General features: G+C 44.9%; 1 protein-coding gene across 1 annotated transcript in view; it reads right to left on the bottom strand.

Moving 5' to 3' along the window:
* Positions 1-242: 242 nt before the first annotated feature.
* The window catches only part of endou (endonuclease, polyU-specific), a 53,832-nt gene continuing 35,083 nt past the window's right edge, over positions 243-18,991 (bottom strand). The window contains exons 5-9 of the mRNA XM_068053747.1: positions 16,888-17,090; positions 12,982-13,095; positions 3,096-3,202; positions 1,874-2,016; positions 243-416 (exon numbers count right to left, since the gene is read on the bottom strand). Coding sequence (XP_067909848.1) covers positions 302-416; positions 1,874-2,016; positions 3,096-3,202; positions 12,982-13,095; positions 16,888-17,090 — 682 coding nt within the window. The 3' untranslated portion in view covers positions 243-301. The remainder of the gene's footprint in view (positions 417-1,873; positions 2,017-3,095; positions 3,203-12,981; positions 13,096-16,887; positions 17,091-18,991) is intronic.

Genomic DNA, 18,991 nt, shown 5'->3' with positions numbered 1-18,991 from the left:
GCTGACGCCATTGCCGGGGACAGACAGCCCACCTCCTCCACATCATTGGGGGAGTGGTCTGTCCCGGCTATTTAAATGAGCTGCCGCGCTTAATATCGCAGCAGCTCCGTGATGTGCGGCCCACATGGACGGGGCTGCCATTGTCTTTGTGCGCCGCTGTTTCAGCCCATAGTGTGCACTGATAAAGTCCATTCTTGTAGAGAACAGAATCTTATCTAATCCACTCAATGACACAGAGACTCTGCAGAGCAATCTCCTTTATTTCACATGGGATTGCATTGACAGTAGAGTGTTGGTTCTCTCATGGAGTCAGCGGGAATGCCGATGCAACGTACTTCTTTCCATTCCCGTATGTGGACTTGGTCCAGGTGTAGGTCTGAATTTTCATAGTGTTCCCGCCAAGGCTCACCGTACACCTGTGGGGAAACAGCAGAAGACAAAATAGTTGTTGAGTCCTGCAGTCTTGGTATCATCACCTAGGCAACCTAGGACGTCTTGTTCTGGCCTTCTCTGATAGGCTGAGCATATCCAGTGAGGTAGATTTTGGGGGCAGTTACAGTCCCTGTATAAAGGCAATATTGGAGCAGAACAAACCAGAGGTAATGAATGGAGATCACTGAGCTGGGTAATGCCTGTAGACCAATCAATACCCCACCCTCCATAAACTTCAGTCCATCAAAATCTTTGCTCCCCATCCCCTAACCCACGCAATGACCCACTCAGTTCACCAACCTTACCCTTCCTGATTTACAATGACTCCCAGTCTAGCAACACCTCCAGTTTAAAATTATCGTAAATCTCTCACCCCTCTCTATCTCTGTAACTTCTTCCAGCCCTACACCTCCTGAAATCTCCAACCCACTGAGTCTAGCCTTTAGTTCATCTCCAATTTGCATCTCCACTCCCTTCACTCCATGCCTTCAGCTGTCTAGACCCTAAACCTGGAATTCCATCCCTAAACCTTTTTCTCCTCCTTTTAAGATGCTTCTTAAAAAACCTACCTCTTTAACCAATCATTTGGTCATCGGTTCCAATATCTTTGGCTTGACATCTAATTTTTGTTTGATTACATCGCTGTGCAGTGCATTGAGACAGTTTTCTATATTAAAGGCAGCAGTTGTTTCTAAAGGTGCTGTTGCTTTTTATTGTTCCCGATAAATCGTATGTCCGGGTTTGTTGGACTCTACATTTGATCAGGGCTATGAGGCTAGACAGGGTGGGCGGGGGGTGTGAGCAATTGTAAAGTTCTTTCCAAGAACTGGCACAGGAACAGCCTGATTATAATGTCAGGTTTTCAATGCTTGTTTTCAGTGTTTGGTTTTGACTTTTTCTCCTGGGACTAGCTCAACGATTGAAGAGATTTGCAGCACAGGTTTTGGTCCATCAGGACTTGAAATGACTCCAAAGGGAATTGAAGTGAAGCCACCTCCTCCTGGGTGCCTCCTTCCTGCTGGGGTCAGGTTGGATTCTGACACTGGATTCAAGCTCTTTTACATTCTAACTGCAGTGTCAGTGTGAAGTGAAACCCCTTCTCAGAAACATTGCAATGGGAGTAGAATCAAAGCGCAGGAAGGAGACATTTGGCCCATCAAAACTGTGCCAGCTCTTTCAAAGAGCTACTAAATTAGTTCCACTCCCCTGCTCTTTCCCCCATTGCCCTGCACATTTTTTTCCCTTCAAGTATTTAAATTCCCCTCTGAAAGCGATTATTGAATCTGCTTCCAGCAGCTTCCCAGGTCGTGCATTCCAGGTCAAAGCCCTTTGTGATTTTGTATACTTTAAATCTCCTTTTAACCTTGTGTGTTATGGAATATACTGATTGAAAATAACTGTCATTAATCAAAGTTCTGACCAGAGATTGACTAACACTTACGGAGCATTAGGCCTTGCAATGAAGCAAAGAGTATAAATGGCAAAATCAAACTCAGGACTTGAGCCAATGAATCCTGAGCCCACTTGCTTGTAGTATCCATTCCAGTCAAACTGCATCGCCAGGATATCTGGATAGTCAGTCCACTGTGGAGACAGGAGAGACCATCAAACCCATTGGAATAAGTCAACTGCAAAACTAGCTTCTACACAGCTTCGCCCAACCGTGTCTAACGGCTGCTGTCACAACACACTTTGCGCTCCTTAACTGGGGATCAACTTCAGAGTTAGTGCTGGTGTTGGACTCAAGAGAACAAAACATTATCCCCGTTATTGCTTTCCATCAATCACTCAGTTTCCATGGTCTGTAGAGTGAAGGGAAGACTGTGGAGAACATTAGGTCAGGTCTTCACCCTTTCATATTACCCTGGGGAGTCCCCAGAGCGCACAGTCTATAACACAGCAGCCATGCACAGGAGTGAAAAGGTGCATTTCCCACATCTTACCTCAGTTTCCAGTTAGTGAGACAGAAGCCACCAGTTTTCAGAGGTTTGGTAAGAGCCTGGGGTTCAGCCCCAAACTGCCTTCTCACCCCTTTTCCCTGGTGTTTAGTCTGACCAGCAAGAGGGCTGGGGTGTGACCGGGCCACACAAATGACCCAGTCAGTCAGACCTAGGCCCAAGGTGCAGTGCACTTTGACCACACAGACCCTGCCCTGAGCCCAGGCAGAGGAATATCAGAACAACAGAATCCAGCCCTTAAACCTTCCATCCTTCATGATGTGGTGGTTGGCGGGGGGAATGGTGTTGCAAGACAGAGACAGGTTTCACTTAGCAGACTGGGCTTCAGACCTTCTCCCTTTTATATGAGAAGGCCTCATCCTTCCCCAGGATACTGCAGGAAAGATTGGACCAATTGGTCACCGTGCATTTGAGCTTTGGGCCTAAACAGCTGAAAGTATGGCTGTCAATAGTGGGGCCAAGGAAGAAGGGTCCAGAATTGGAGAAGTGCAGAGTGATAGGGCTGAATGGTGGATAAGCAGCACAGAGAAATTGGAGAGGTTGGTAAATGGGGTGTAGAGATGGAGCTGGGTGTATGAGCAGACACACTGAGCTGGTTAAAGGAGAGGAGAGGATGTTGGGATGAGAGAGCAGTGCGATGGTGTTGGGTTGTTGTAGGATGGTGTTACACCTTGATCTTTGTCACCATCTGTTACAGACACTCACCGGTCCGTTGTAGTTGTAACTGTAATAATTCAGCTCGCCGCTCTTTTCCGCTAGGTAGAAGTGGACCCAGCTGTGGAATCCAGACACTTTCCCTTTCTTCACTTCACCTGTTCCCAAAGAAATTTGGTGTAAGTTAGTTCCAGGACGATTTAAAGCAGCAGGACCGAAACCAACAGCAGCTGGTCAGTCCTGAGTGATGGCAGATGTGGAATAACACAGGGGTCCAGATAGTAAGCGCAGCACTGGAGCAGAAATCCTGGCCCTCCTCACCACTTTACAGTTCAGCACTGACCATCAGCCACATTACAAAGAAAATCACTGGTCGTTCAGAAGTTTAAACACAGACCTTGTTAATATTAATGGAGGAGCTAGTGAGGAGTCTTGGACACTGAGATAATTGTCTAGGAGAAGGATGACGTCGTTGGCTGTGGAACGGAGTTTGTTGCCGGGACCTAAGACAATGGGTTCAGTCTTCCCAAGGTTTAATTGGAGGAAATTTCTGCTCATCCAGTACTGGATGTCGGACAGGCAGTCTGATAAATCAGAGGCTGGGAGGAGTGGAGAGGGGTGATGGTGTGGTAGACCTAGGTGTCACCAGTGTACATGTGGCATGTTGTATTTTCGGATGAAGACGCCGAGGTGCAGTATGTAGATAAAAAATAAGAAGTCAGGGATAGACCCTTGGGAGACACCTTGTGTGTGTTAGAATAGCTTAAACTGGTTTAAATTGGTCAAAGTATCCCGACATGATGTTTCAGTATTTTTAGCCAGAGAACAAATGTGTAGGAAAGTTTCGAAGCTCTGTGAACTGAAATTGAGAATCAGGCACCGAGATAAAGGGCAGTTACAGAGATATCACATCCCACTGTAAGAGATAGTACAAGGCAATCAAAATTTAATAAAGTTAGTCAATCAGAGTTGAAGGCTGAAAGATGAGAAGTGGGATGAACATGTGGCCTCAGCAAACATGCAGTCATGGCTTTTGTGCGTAGATGAACTTCAAAGTAGCTGAATAGTATAAAAATAGAACATTTTCTCTTAAAGGTCAGTGCATTCTTGGATGATCAGGAGCCACATGGTCACATGAGCAGTCTGGAAGGCAGGAGTTGGTTGCTCTAGGATTGGGAACCGGGCTATATTGTTTTTTTTTACTGTGTGGAGCCTGGACGGTGACTCTCTGACACTTCCTCCTACCTCCTCCTGGATCATGACCCCAGACTGTCACTGACCTCATCTCCTCTGGAGATCTTCCTACCATGGCCTCCAACTTCACAGTGCCCCCAACTCTGAAGAGCCCTCTTCTACCTCCTTCCCAAATTAATAAACAGGACTGCTCTGGTAGGCCCACTGTTTCAGCCTGTTCCTGCCTCACTGAACAGATTTCTTCCTATCTCGACTCTTTTTCTTCCCCTTGTCCAGTCTCTTCTCACTGACATCTGTGACTCTTCCAATGCCCTCTGCCACTTTAACATTTTCTGATTTCCTGGCCCTAATTGTCTCCACTTCGCTATGGACGTCCAAATCTCTCTACACCTCCATCCCTACCAGGATGGTCCAAGAGCTCTCCGCTTCTTCCTAGAACAGAGACCCAACCAGTCCCCATGCACCACCACCCTCCTCTACCTGACAGAACTTGTTCTTATGTTGAACAACTTCTCCTTCAGCTCCACTCACTTCCTCCAAATAAAAGGTGTTGCTATTGGTACCTGCATGGGTCCTAACTATGCCTATCTTTTTGTGGGATATGTGAAACAGTCCTTGCTCCAGTCTGACTCAGGCCCCCTTCCTCACCTCTTTTTCTGGTACATTGATGACTGTATCGGTGCTGTTTCCTGCTCTCACCCTGATCTGGAAAACTTCATTGACTTTCCTTCCAATTTCCACCCTTCTCTCACATTCTCATGGTCCATCTCTGACGCTTCCCTTCCTCCACTTCTCTGTCTCCATTTCTGGGGATAAGCTATCAATAAATATTCACTATAAGCCCACAGACTCCCACAGCTACCTCGACCACACTTCCTCCCACCCTGTTTCCTGGAAGGACTCTATTCCATTCTCCTACTTTCTCTGTCTGTCACAACTGTTCTGATAATGCCACTTTCCATACCAGTGCTTCCGATGTGCGTTCCTTTTTCCTCAACTGAAGATTCATCTCAACTGTATCTGTTCCATTTCCTGCACTTCTGCTCTCACCCTTTCCCCTCCCTCCCAGAACCATTATAGGGTTCCCTCTTCCTCACCTTCCACCCCACCAGCCTCCGTATTCAACGAATCATCCTCCACCATTTCCACTGCCTCCAGTGTGATGCCACCACCAAACACATCTTCCCCTCCCCTACCCTGTCAGCAGAAGGGACTGTTCCCTCTTTGATACTCCTCAATCACTCCCAACACTTTCCCCACCACAGCACCTTTTCACACAAGCGATGAGAATACAACACTTGCTCTTTTACGTCCTCCCTTCTCACCATCCAAGGTCCCAAACACTCCTTCCAGGTGAAACAGTGATTTACTGTATACGCTGCTCACAATGTGGTCTCCTCTCCATTGGGGAGACCAAACGCAGACAGGGTGAGAACTTTGCAAAACACTGTACAGTCTGCAAGTATGACCCTGAGCTTCTAGTCGTCTGTTATTTTAATTCTCCGTTCCACTCCCACTCTGTCCTCGGCCTCCTACACTGTACCAATGAAGTTCTAGGAACAGCACCTCATCTTTCGATTAGGCATTTTACAGCCTTTCAGACGCAACACTGAGTTCAACAATTTCGGATCATAACCTCTGCCCCCATTGTTTTGGACAATAGCTGTTGGTGATGGTTCTGCTATTCTGTTTTGCACCTCCTCTTAACCCTTCTTTTGTTTCTTATCTTGTCCCTTTATCATTTCCCTATCCCCTTGAATCATCAAGCCTTTTATCATTTAATCGCTCCTCCTTCCACTCTATCACAGAACTTCTTTTTTGTTCTTTCCTCCCCTCCCCTCTTTCTCTGCCCCGTACTTGCTTAAAACCTATTACATCTCTAACTTCTCCCAGTTCTGATGAAAGGTTCATTTTGTTTCTCTCTCCACAGATGCTGCCAGACCTGCTGAGTGTTTCCAGCATTCAATGTGTTCGCATTCTCTGCATGTCATCTTGTCATTTGATATATTGTAGAGCAGTTATAAAAAAACCTCATACTGTTATTAGTCAATGTAAATAAAGTTTTGTTGCTTAAAAACTGAATCTGAGCAGAGTTATTGTTGAAGAAATCTGTGTTGTGACAGTTACAATGGGGATTCCGCTAACAGGGACGTGCAGGGAGAGAAGCCATTGCAGGAGATTTTCTGGCCATGATTCTCAGAGTTGGAGTGCCAGTCAGAGACACTGTGACATAAAGGGGAGGGGAGGAATTTCTGGATAATTCTCTCCAGAGGTCACACCGCAGAGGAAATTAGAAGTGGCACTAACAGGAGAGTGAGTCAGTCAGCACGGTATGGGGAAACCGAGGAGAGATAGAGGAGGACCTCCCCCAGACACTGCTCCCGTGCAGCAGCTACAATGTACTCGGTACCTGCAAGAATAAGAAGACAGACTGCAGGGAGGTCAGTCCAAGGGAAGGAGAAGCAGAATAGTCGTTAGCAGGGATATAATAATTAGGTGGGGTTGCTAGACTGCATCCCCTGCAGCCACAGTTGAGAGTCTCATAGGGTGTATTGTTAACTGGCTCCAGGGTTAGCAGTGTCTTAATGTGCTGGAAAGGAAGGGAAAGATCCAATTGTCATGGTCCACTTGGGACCAATGACATGGGGTAAAACTGGGAGGAGGTTTTACTGAAGGAATATCAGTAATTTGGAGTTAAATTAAAAGGCAGGAGCTGAAGGATGATAATCTCAGGATTATTACCAGAGCCCCATGTGGGATACTGGCACCAGCATTGGGAGAAAGAGGAACTGTACCATTGGGATAGGCTCCACCTGAAAGGGGCTGGCACCTAGCTCAAATGGGAAGGATAAATAGGGCAGTCACAAGGACTTCAAGCCAATAAGGGGCGGTGGAGGATGGGGAAAGGGGGGCTCAGAAACAAACATAAAAATATAAATAGCGTAAAGATTAAAAGAAGGGATGAGAGTCCAGATCATCAATAGCATTACAGGTAATATAAATACTTCAGGGTCAGAAAAAAATATAGGAAGTAACAAAATAATTGCTCAAAATGCAACAGGAGTAAACAAATAAAGTGAGTGATCAGTTAAACCATGCGTCAGCGACATCATCAGGGAAAAAGGGCACCACAGGGACTGATGCTAAATTAAGAGTTCTATACACTTCTTTTTAATTCATTCATTAGATTTGGGTGTCACTGGCCAGGTCAGAATTTGTTGTCCATCCCCAATTGCGCTTGAGAAGGTGGTGGTGAGATGCCTTTTTGAACCGTTGCAGTCCATGTAGTGCAGGTATATCCACAATGCTGTTAGGGAGAGAGATCCAGGATTTTGACCCAGTGACAGTGAAGGAATGGCCCTTTAGTTCCAAGTCAGGATGTTATGTGGCTTGGAGGGGAACTTGCAGATGGTGGTGTTCCCATGTCTGCTGCCCTTGTCCCTCTATGTGGTAGAGGTCATGGGTTTGGAAGGTGCTGTCGAAGAAGTCTTGGCGAGTTGCTGCAGTGCATCTTGTAGATGGTAAATGCTGCTGCCACTATGCACCAATGGTAGAGGGTAATGAATGTTTAAACTTGTGGATGGAGTGCTGATTAAGCGGGCTGCTTTGTCTTGGATGGTGTTCAGCTTCTTGAGTGTTGTTGGAGCTGTACTCATCCAGGAAAATGGAGAGTATTCCATCACTGACTTGTGCCTTGTACATGGTGGACAGGCTTTGGGGAGTCAGGAGATGGGTTATTCACTGTAGAATTCCCAGTGTCTGACCTGCTCTTGTAGCCACTGTACTTACATTGTTGGCCCAGTTAAGCTTTTGGTAAATGGTGACCCGCGGGATGTTGATAGTGGGGAATTCAGCGTTGGTAATGCCATTGAAAATCAAGGGGAGGTGGTTAGATTTTCTCTTGTTGTAGATGGTCATTGTGTGGTGGGAGTGTTTCTTGCCAATTATCAGCCCAAGCCTGAATGTTGTCCAGGGGGGTCTTGCTGTATGCGGGCATGCACTGCTTCAGTATCTAAGGAGTTGTGCATGGAACGGAACATGTGCAATCATTGACGAGCATCCCATTCTGACCAGATGATGGAGGGAAGGTCTTTGATGAAGCAGCTGAAGATGGTTAGACCTAGGACACTACCCTGAGAAACTCCTGCAGTGATGTCCTGGGACTGAGTTGATTGGCCTCCAACAACCAGAACCATCTTCCTGTGTAGTAGGTATGACTCCAACCAGTGAAGAGTTTCCCCCTGAGCAGGGCAGTTATGCTGAACATTTATAAAGTTGTAGTTAGGCCACAACTAGATAATTTCATCCAGTTCTGGTCACCACACTTTAGGAAGGATGTGAGTGTCCTGAGAGGGTGCAGAGAAGATTTAGTAGAATGGTTCCAGGGATGAGGGAATTTTAGCTACAAGGTTAAGTTGGAGAAGCTGGTGTTGTTCTCCTTGGAGCAAAGGAGATTGAGGGAGATCTGATAGAGGGGTACAAGATTATGGCAAGTTTAAGTAAGAAAAAACAAAGAAAATCTGCCCCCATTAGCTGATTATTTAAGAACTAAGGGACACAGATTGAAGGTTTTGGCAAAAGATGCAGGGGGATGTGAGGAAGAACCTTTTTACGCAGTGAGTGGTAATGACCTGGAACTCGCTGCCCTCGAGGGTGGTGGAAGTAGAGACAATGAATGATTTCAAAAGGAAATTGGATGGGCACTTGAGTAATGAACTTGCAGAGCTCAGGGATAGAGCGGGGAATGGGACTCACTGGATTTGCTCTCCAGAGAGCTGGCATGGTCTCGATGGGCCGAATAGCCTCCTTCTTGTCCATAATGACTCCGTGATTCTATGACTCTACTTTAACCTCCTTTGATTCATGTACAAGGACACCCAGGTCCCTCTGAGTGCAAACATTTCCAAGTCTCTCACCATTCAAAAAATATTCTTTTTTATTTTTCCTACCAAAGTAGTAAATTTCACATTTTGCCACATTGTATCCCATCTCCCATGTTCTTGCCACTCAACTAACCTGTCTATATCCCTCTGCTGCCTCTTTGCATCCTCCACACCACTTACCTTCCCTCCTGACTTTACATCATCAGTAAACTTGGATACATTACACTCAGTCCCCTCATCTAAGTCATTGATATAGATTGTGAATAGCTAAGGCCCAAGTACTCGTTCTTGTGGTACCCCGAAAATGTCTCATTGGCAGGCTGTAAGTGCAGTACTGCATGCAGCACTGGGCACTGCACCTCAGGAAAGATATATGGCCTTGGAGGAGGTGTGATGGTGAGAGTCTTGGGGTGAGAACGTGACTGTGATTATATGACAGTGAGGGCGTGATGGTGAAAGTGATACGGCAAGTGTGTGATGGTGAAACTAAAGGTGAGAGCCTGATGATGGGAGTATGACAGTGAGAGTCTTATGGTGAGAATGTGACTGTGAGAGTGTGCCGATGAGAGCGTGATGGTGAAAGTGTTATGGTGAGAGTGTGGCGATTAATCTAATGGGGAGAGTGTGACAGCAAGAGCATGATAGTGTGAGCATGACAGCAAAACTAAAGATGAGAGCCAGACGGTGAGGGGGTGATGGGGAAAGTGTGATGGTAAGATTGCAATGGTAAGCGTGTGACAGCACGACTGTGACAGTGAAACTAATGATGAGAGCATGACAGTGAGAGGGTAATGGTGAAAGTGTTAGTGAAACTAAAGGTGATAGTGTGCTGTTAAGAGCATGATGGTGAGTATGTGACCATGACTATGACAGCGAGGGTGTGACAGTGAGATCATGACTGTGAGATTGTGATAGTGAGAGTGTGACGGTGAGATTGCGATTGTGAGTGTGTGATGGCAGGAGCGTGATGCTAAGAGTTTGACTGTGAATGCGTGACAATGATACCAATGGTGAAAGCGTGTTGGTGAGAGCATGAGGGTGAGGGTGTTATGGTGAGAGTTGAGAACGTGACAGCGAGAGTGAAACGATGAAAATAATATGATGAAAAGGAGGGTGTATGATGCATGTCAGGTGAATTCTTCAAGTGAGAATCAGGCCAAATACAATAAGTTGAGAGGGAAGTGAAGAGGAAAATAAAACTGGCAAAGAGGGAATATGAGAATAGAATGGCAGTTAGGATAAAAAGGAACCCAAACATCTTCTACCGGCATGTAAATAATAAGCGGTTGTAAGGGGTGGGGTAGGGCCTATTAGAGACAAAGAGGGTGATATATGCTTAGAGACACAGGGCAAGGCTAGAATACTTAATGAGCACTTTGTATCGGTGTTTACGAAGGAAGACGATGCTGACAAAATATCAGTAGAAGCGGGGAGAGTAGAGGGAATGGATGGGGTAAAATTTGAGAGGGAGGAAGTACTGGAAAAGTTGGATAAGCTTAGTGTTGATAAGTCAATCCAGATGGATTGCCTCCCATGTTGCTAAAGGAAGGTGCCAGAGGATTTGAATGTGTAACCCTGTTTCAGGATAGCTAACTACAGGTAGGTCTGTTTAACATCAGTGGTGGATAAGGTTTCAGAAATAATAATCAGGGAAAAGAAAACAACAGACACTTGGACAGGTTTGTGCCAACTAAGGAGAGCCAGCACAGATCTGTAAAAGGCAGATCATGTTTGACTAATCTAATTGAATTTCTTTGATGAAGTAACAGAGAAGGTTCATGAAGGGAAAGCAATGGATGTTGTACAAATGGATTTGACCATAAAAGGCTGGTTAACAAAATTGGGGCTCATGCAATACGAGGGTCAGTGTCAGCTTGGAGAAAAAAATTGGCTTAAGGACAGAAAACAGTGACTCGCAGTAAATGGTTGTTTTTCAGACTGGAGGATGGTAGACAGTGCTAGGACCCAAGGTTCAGTGCTAGGACCCAAGGTTCAGTGCTAGGACCCCTGCTTTTTTTGCTATATATAAATGACTTGAATATTGGAATAGAGTAAATTTTCAAAATTTGATAATGATACCAACTTGGGGTGTGAGGATGATACCAATCGATTGCAACAGAGCACTGATAGGCTAGCATAATGGGCAGACAAGTGGCAGATAGAAATTAATACAGAGAAATGTGAGTTGATGCATTTTGGCAAAAGGGATAGGGAGTGGCAATATAGACTAAATGATACCGTTCTAACACTGTACATGGACAGAGGGACCTGGAGGGGCCATGTGCTTTTATCCTTAAAGGTGGCAGAACATATTGAGAGAGTAGTTAGCAAAGCATATGGGATCTTGGGATTCATAAATGGAGGTATTGAGTACAAAAGCGTGGAAGTTATGCTGAACCTTTATAAGGCCACAACTACAGCATTGCTTCCAGTTCTAGTCACCACACTTTAGGGAGCATGTAAGGGTCCTTGAGAGGGTGCAAAGGAGAGTTACCAGAATGATTCCAGGGATGAGGGATTTTAGCTACGATGCTAGGTTGGAGAAGCTGGGGTTGTTCTCCTTGGAGCAAAGGAGATTGAGGGGAGATTTGACAGAGGTGTACACGATTATGACAGGTTTAGATAAGGTAGACAAAGAGAAACTGTCCCCATTAACTGATGGTACAAGGACTAGTGGACAGAGATTGACGGTTTTGGGCAAGAGATGCAGGGGAATGTGAGAAAGAACTTTTTTACACAGTGAGTGGTAATGACCTGGAACTCGCTGCCTGTGAGGGTGGTGGAAGCGGAGACTGAAATGAGAAGCTTTTTTTATGTTGCTTGATGCCACATAAATAAGATGCGTGGAGTTCAGGTCGATTGAAGATCTCAAGCAGGTTTATTAAACAGCTAACAACTACATACAGTACAGAGCTAATTATTTACAGGACTTGCCTCTTGGTGTTACAGTTAGAGTCTGACTGGCATGGAGTCACAAGACTACATCCTAATACTTGTCTCATTAGCATAGTAAGATCTGAAAGATACATTACTCTTATAGGCAATCACACAAGAGAGACGATCAATGATTTCAAAGAAAATTGGATGGGCACTTGAAGGAAATAATCTTACAGGGCTACAGGGATACAGCAGGGGAGTAGGACAGACTGGATTTCTCTACAGAGAGCTGACATGGACTCGATGGGTTGAATGGCCTCTTTTGATGTCATAATGAATCTATGACTCCGTGAGAGCGTGATGGTGAAACTAATGGTAAGAGCGTGACAATGAGAGCTTGACGGGTAGAGCATGATGATGATACCAATGGTGAAAGTGTGCTGGTGAGAGCGTGATGGTGAGGGCGTGACTGTGAGAGCACGACAGTGACAGCGTGACAGTGAAAGTAATGCTGAATGTGTGACAATGGGAGTGTGACGTTGAGTGTGATGGTGAGCAAGTGAGGGTGAGCGAGTGACGGTGAGTGAATGACCACGACAATGTGACAGTGAGAGTGTGATGTTGAAATGAATGATGACAGCATGATGGTGAGAGCTGATGGTGAGAGAGTAACGACATTGCATCAGTGAGAATGTATTGATGACAGCGTGGGTGAGACAGTAATTGTGTGATAGGGAAACTACTAGTGAGAATGTAATGGTGTGAACATGACGATGAATTGAATAGTGAAAGCATGTTGGTAAGAGCATGACGGTGGATGTGACTTTTTAAACAAGATCATGGGGTTCATGAGGTTACAGTGCTGACCCAGGTAATAAAAATATTTTGAGTTGTGGTGGGAATATTCTATAGTGAGTGCCACAGATTTCTTTGGTGCATCGGCTGTGAGCAGTTTACCCAGACTTTTCAAAGCAATTTCATACCTGAAAATATATGCTCGAAGCCGCTGGAATCTAGAGTGTCGCTGGCTCTGATGTACAGACCGAACCACATCTTCTTCAGGTCATTCGCAAACTCCAATGTGGATTTGTACCTCTCTGTGAACAGGGAACAAGAAATAAGAAATACAAACCATTAAGGATGTGTGCACAAGACAGCGTGCGCGTGAGAGACAGTGTATGTATGATCATGTGTGCGACCATGTGAAATGTAGTCACACCATACGTGATAACATAATAGTGCTGTGACTCCGAGTGCATCTGAATGTGACAGAGTCTGTGTGACTGACAGTGCCTGAGATACTGTCACAGTATTATATTAATCTTCGGGACGCGGTGAGGATGTGGCAACATTCTCTGACAAATCCAGGAACTCACCATATCGTCTCTAAGAACGCTCCAGAGAATTTCCAGACAACTGGCAATAGATAAAATTCCAAAAATGACCATACCTGCAAGTTGGGTGCCTGTCCCTTTAAATATAATGCAATCATGGAATCATAGAATGGATCCATGCTGGCTCTCTGCAAGAGCTATTCAGCTAGTCCCATTCCCCTGCCTTTTCCCCTGGTCCTGCAAATTTTTTCTCTTCAGATAATTATCCAATTCCCTTTTGAAAGCTATGACTGAATCCGCCTCCACCACACTCTCAAGCAGTACGTTCCAGATCCTAACCAACCACTCGCTGCATAAAAACGTTTTCCCTCTTGTCTTTGGTTCTGTTGCCAATCACCTTAAATCAGTGTCCTCTAGTTCTCGACCCCTCTGCAAATGGGAACCGTTTCTCTCTATCTACTCCGTCCAGACCCCTCATGATTTTGAAAACCTGTATCAAATTTCCTCTCAATCTTCTCTTCTCTCAGGAAAACAGTCCCAGTCTCCAATCTATCCATGTAACTGAAGTCCCTCACCCCTGGAATCATTCTCAGAAATCTTTTCTGCACCGTAATGCCTTCACATCTTTCCTAAAGCACTGTGCCCAGAATTGGACACAATACTCCAGTTGAGGCCAAACCAATATTTTTTACAAGTTCACCATAACTTCCTTGCTTTTGTATTCTATTCCTCTATTTATAAAGCCCAGGATCCCATATGCCTTCTTCACTGCTTCCTCAACCTGCCCTGCCACCTTCAATGATTTGTGCACATATACCCAAAGGTCCCTGTGCTCTTGAAACCCCTTTAGAATTGTCTCCTTTATTTTATATTGCCTCTCCTTTTCCTTCCTACTAAAATGTATCACTTCACACTTCTCTGCATTAAATTTGATTTGGCATGTGTCCACTCAATCCACCAGCCTGTCTGTGTCCTCTTGAACTCATCACTATCCTCCTCACAGTTCACAATATTTCAAAGTTTTGTATCATCTGCACATTTTGAAATTGTGTCCTCTGCACCCAAGTCTGGATCAAGAAGAGCAGTGATCCAAATACCGACACTTGGGAAAACCTGACTGTATACCTTCCTCCAGTCCAAAAACCAACTGTTCACCACCACTCTCTGTTTCCTGTCACTCGGCCTATTTTGTATCTATGCTGCCACTATCCCTTATATGCCATGGGCTTTAGCTTTGCTGACAAGCCTATTATGTGGCACTTTATCAAATGTTTTTGGAAGTCCATGTACACCACGTCAATCACATTACCCTCATCAACCCTCTCTGTTACCTCATCAAAAACTCAATCAAATTAGTTTAATACGATTTGCCATGAACAAATCGGTGCTGGCTTTCCTTATTTAGTCCACATTTGTCCAAGTCCAGGTTGAGAAAGCAATGAAGAAGGCATTTGGGATCCTGGGCTTTATGGGCTTTATCAATAGAGGAATAGAAATGATCATTTCTAAAAGCTTTCCTACCACTGATGTTAAACTGACTGGCCTGTAGCTGCTGGATTTATCCTTACACCCTTCTTTGAACAAGGGTGTAACATTTGCAATTCTCCTGTCCTCTGGCACCATACCTGCATCTAAGGAGGATTGGAAGATTATGGCCAGTGCCTCTGCAATTTCAACTCTTACTTCCCTCAATATCCTCAGATGCATCTGATCTGGTCATGGTAACTTATCAACTTTAAGTACAGTCAGCCTTTCTAATAACTCCTCTTTATCAACTTTTAGCCCGTCCAGTATCTCATCGACCTCCTCTTCCACTGTGACTTGGGCAGCATCTTCTTCCTTTGAAAAGACAGATGAAAAGTACTCATTCAGTACCTGAACTATGCCCCCTGCCTGCGTGTGTAAATCCCCTTTTAGGTCCTTAATTGGCCCCACTCCTCCTTTTACCACCCTTTAACTATTTATATGCCTATAGAATACTTTTGAATTACTTTTTATGTTGGCTGCCAGTCTCTTCTCATACTCTCTTTTTGCTTCTCATTTCTTGTGTTACTTCCCCTCTGAACTTTCTATATTCAGCCTGGTTCTCACTTGTATTATCAACTTGGCATCTGTCATGTATCCTTTTTCTGCTTCGTCTTACTGTTTATCTCATTCATCATCCTGGGACCTCTGGCTTTGTTTGTCCTACCTTTCTTCTTCGTGAGAATGCACCTTGACTGTATCCCAACCCTCTCCTCTTTAAAGGCAGCACATTGTTCTGTTAAAGTTTAATGCAAATCTTTGATTCCAATTTACATGGGCCAGATCCGTTTTCACACACTGAAATTGGCCCTTCCCTAATTAATAATTTTTATCCCCTATTGCTCCTTGTCATTTTCCAAAGCTGACCTAAACCCTATGATACCATGATCACTGTCCCCTAAATGTTCTCCTACTAACACTTGATCCACTCGACCCACCTCATTCCCCAGAACCAGATTGAGCTACGCCTCATTCCTCGTTAGACCAGATGTAGAAAATTCTCCTGAACACGCTTCAGAAATTTCCCCCTAACCCTGCCCTTTACACTATTACTATCCCAGTTTGTATTAGGATAATTAAAGAGCACCTTGATAACTACTCCTTTTTTTACCTCTTTAATTTCCTGGTAAATTTGTTCCTCTATATCTTTCCCACTAGTTGGTGGCCTATAAAATACACGCAGTAGTGTAATAGTATCTGTAATGTTTCTTGCAGAGACCCAGCACAGAAGGGATTGGCTGAATGTCCTCCATTCTATGATTCTATGGTTTGAAAGCCTTGACATTCTTCCTTAAAGCGTGTTGCCCAGAATTGGACTCAATACTTCAGATGGACCTAACCAGTGATTTGTAAAAGTTTGGCATAATTTTCTTGCTTTTTCACTCTGATTCTGTTTATAAAGCCCAGAATTCCGTTTGCCTTTTTGACAGTTTTCTCAACTTGTCCTGCATTTTCAAGGATTTGTGTACATACACACCCACCCTCTCCGTTCCTGCACCTCTTTAAAATTGTATCATTCATTTTAGATTGCCCCTTCTCATTTTGTCTACCAAAATGTATGACTTCACATTTTCCTACATTAAATATTATCTGCCACGTCAGTTCACTTCACCAGTTTATATCCTCTTGAAGACTGTTACTATCCTCCTCACTGCTTACTACCTGTATATATCCTGTACCCTGTACATGGGCTGGAGTGTATGTCTTTAGGTTGGTTGTGGAGTGGGGACTCGGGCTGAAGTTTTCCTTCGAGAGCACATATCAAAGCCACTCTGTTGCTATCCTTGCTGAGGACAATGAGCACAGCAGTAGTTAAACTCAGAGCCGGTCACTGTACTTACTAGGCCATTGGGAACAGCAGAATAGCAGGTCTATGGAAAGTGCTGCTGGAAGGTGTGTTGAATCTACCCTGCCTGCTTCATGCACCATATGCTGGAGGTCCAAGTGAGGATGGAGCCACGGCTAGAGGGCATCCCAGTAGAAACTTACAGCACACATCACTGGTGAAGTAATGTGATGCAGGACACCTACTCTTTGACAGAAGGACCTGGTAGAGTTTGTTCATGATGGAGGTCCTCATAATCTCTGCGATAAAGGCGTCTTGTTCTGCCAGCTGTTCCACTGTGAACCTTTCTGCAACGCCTGTCATTCGGTTGTAGTTGTTTAAGAGTGCAATGAATTTAGCAAACGTTGGCCTTGAGAACAGAATCTCTTCATTCACGTATGTGAAGAGCCTAAACAGGAAAAACAGAGGAGCTGAGAGCAGGGATAGGCACTGACATCTTGCACCATGGACATTTGACAAAATTATTTACTCAGCCACAGACATGGGGGGCAATTGATCTGTATATAAAGTATATAGCTAATCTAATGCCATCAAAACACAATCCAAGTTAAAACATATTTCTCCCAATAAATAAAGTAGCTAAACATACAAACATCAATGGAGAGCATCATAACTCTATTAGCTAGCTAGCAAGCAAAGAAGAAGCTAATGACAGATTTTCGAAATCCCAATGTCAGAAATCTGCCATTTGGTGGAAATTTTTCATCCCTAAAATTACCAGTCACAGACCTCAAAACTTTTTTTACCACTGACACGGTGTCCGTGTACGGACACGTTGCCGATACCTGCCTGGAAGATTGTAAAGGCAGCTTGTGAGGAGCTGCTGTGAGCTGTATCTGATCTGTAAATGTTTCTGAAGTTTTGCTGCTTAGGGTGGTAATCAGTGTATAGCAGGGGCAATTCATATTGTTAGACCTTGGGTGATCATGTCACACACTGGGTGATAGTGAGACAGAATGCCTTATATTGTCAGACATCAGGTGATAATCTCCAAAAACACCATGCTATCCTCAATCAATCTCCACAAACCCAATACTGTCCAATCACTGCTGCACTCCATCAAGGACCCTCACATCGTTCCTCCACAAACTGCTTTCCTGTCAGCTGCCATGGCATCTTCATCCTCCACCTGTCAGGCTGCTGCAAATCTTCATTCCAATCCCCAAACTCTGTGGGTGGATAAGGGATATGCGTCACCCCGCTGCAGGAGCCCCAAACAAATGTACAGGGGCGCTGCAACCAATGCCACCTATTCATGAGGTCAGCCATTGAGCACTTCTCAAAATGCAGTTCTGGTGCCTGGACCAGCCGGCTCCTGTAAGGGACTCTGTCATTGTGGTGGTCTGCTGCTCTCTGGACCTTGAGGATGGTTAGACCCTGGAACAATAGAACTCATTGGAGGAAGAGGATGAACTGGAGGTGAGAAAGGAGGAGAAAGCAAAGGTCACATATGCATTCTTCATTGGCATTAAGAGTTCAGATGTTCCAGCCTTCATCTTCAACAGATGTGGGAGAGGAGGAGGAGGTGGAGGCGGAGGGGGGAGGACACCAAGGTGTCCCGGCTGCACAAGGAGGTGGCTGGGTATAACGTGGTGGGAGACGGTCTCTTCAGGATGCAATAAATGTCAGGGATCATTTGATTCAGGAACATTTCAGCTGAGTCCCTCTGACCCAGGATGATGGGTATGGGATGCAGTGGACTCTAAGGTGCCTGTAACCACATTGAATGAAGATGAAGGTTGGAACATCTAAACTCTTATCACCAATGAAGGATGTGCAGATGTCCAGAGCCTTTTCCCTCTCCTTGATCGCACCCTTGATCTCCCTCACCACCTCATACCACATTTTTTTCCCACACCAGTGACAAAAGGACTCCCAGACCTGTGGCTTAAAGAGTCATAGAGTTATACAGCACAGAAATAGGCCCTTCGGCCCATCGTGTCTATGCCGGCCATCAAGCACCCAACTATTCTAATCCCATTTGCAGCACTTGGCCCGTAGCCTTGTATGCTATGGCATTTCAAGTGCTCATCTAAATACTTCTTAAATGTTGCGACAGTTCCTGCCTCTACCACCTCTTCAGGCAGTGTGTTCCAGATTCCAACCACCCTCTGGGCAAAAAGATTTTTCCTCAAATCCTCTTTAAACCTCCTGCCCCTTACCTTAAATCTATGCCCCCTGGTTATTGGCCCCTCTGCTAAGGGAAAAAGTTTCTTCCTATCTAACCTGTCAATGCCCCTCATAATTTTGTATACCTCAATCAGGTCCCCCCTCAGCCTTCTCTGCTCC

This window comes from Heterodontus francisci, chromosome 22 (assembly GCF_036365525.1).
Source record: "Heterodontus francisci isolate sHetFra1 chromosome 22, sHetFra1.hap1, whole genome shotgun sequence".
NCBI classification, from domain to species: Eukaryota; Metazoa; Chordata; class Chondrichthyes; order Heterodontiformes; family Heterodontidae; genus Heterodontus; species Heterodontus francisci.
This window is presented reverse-complemented; position numbering and strand designations above follow the sequence as displayed.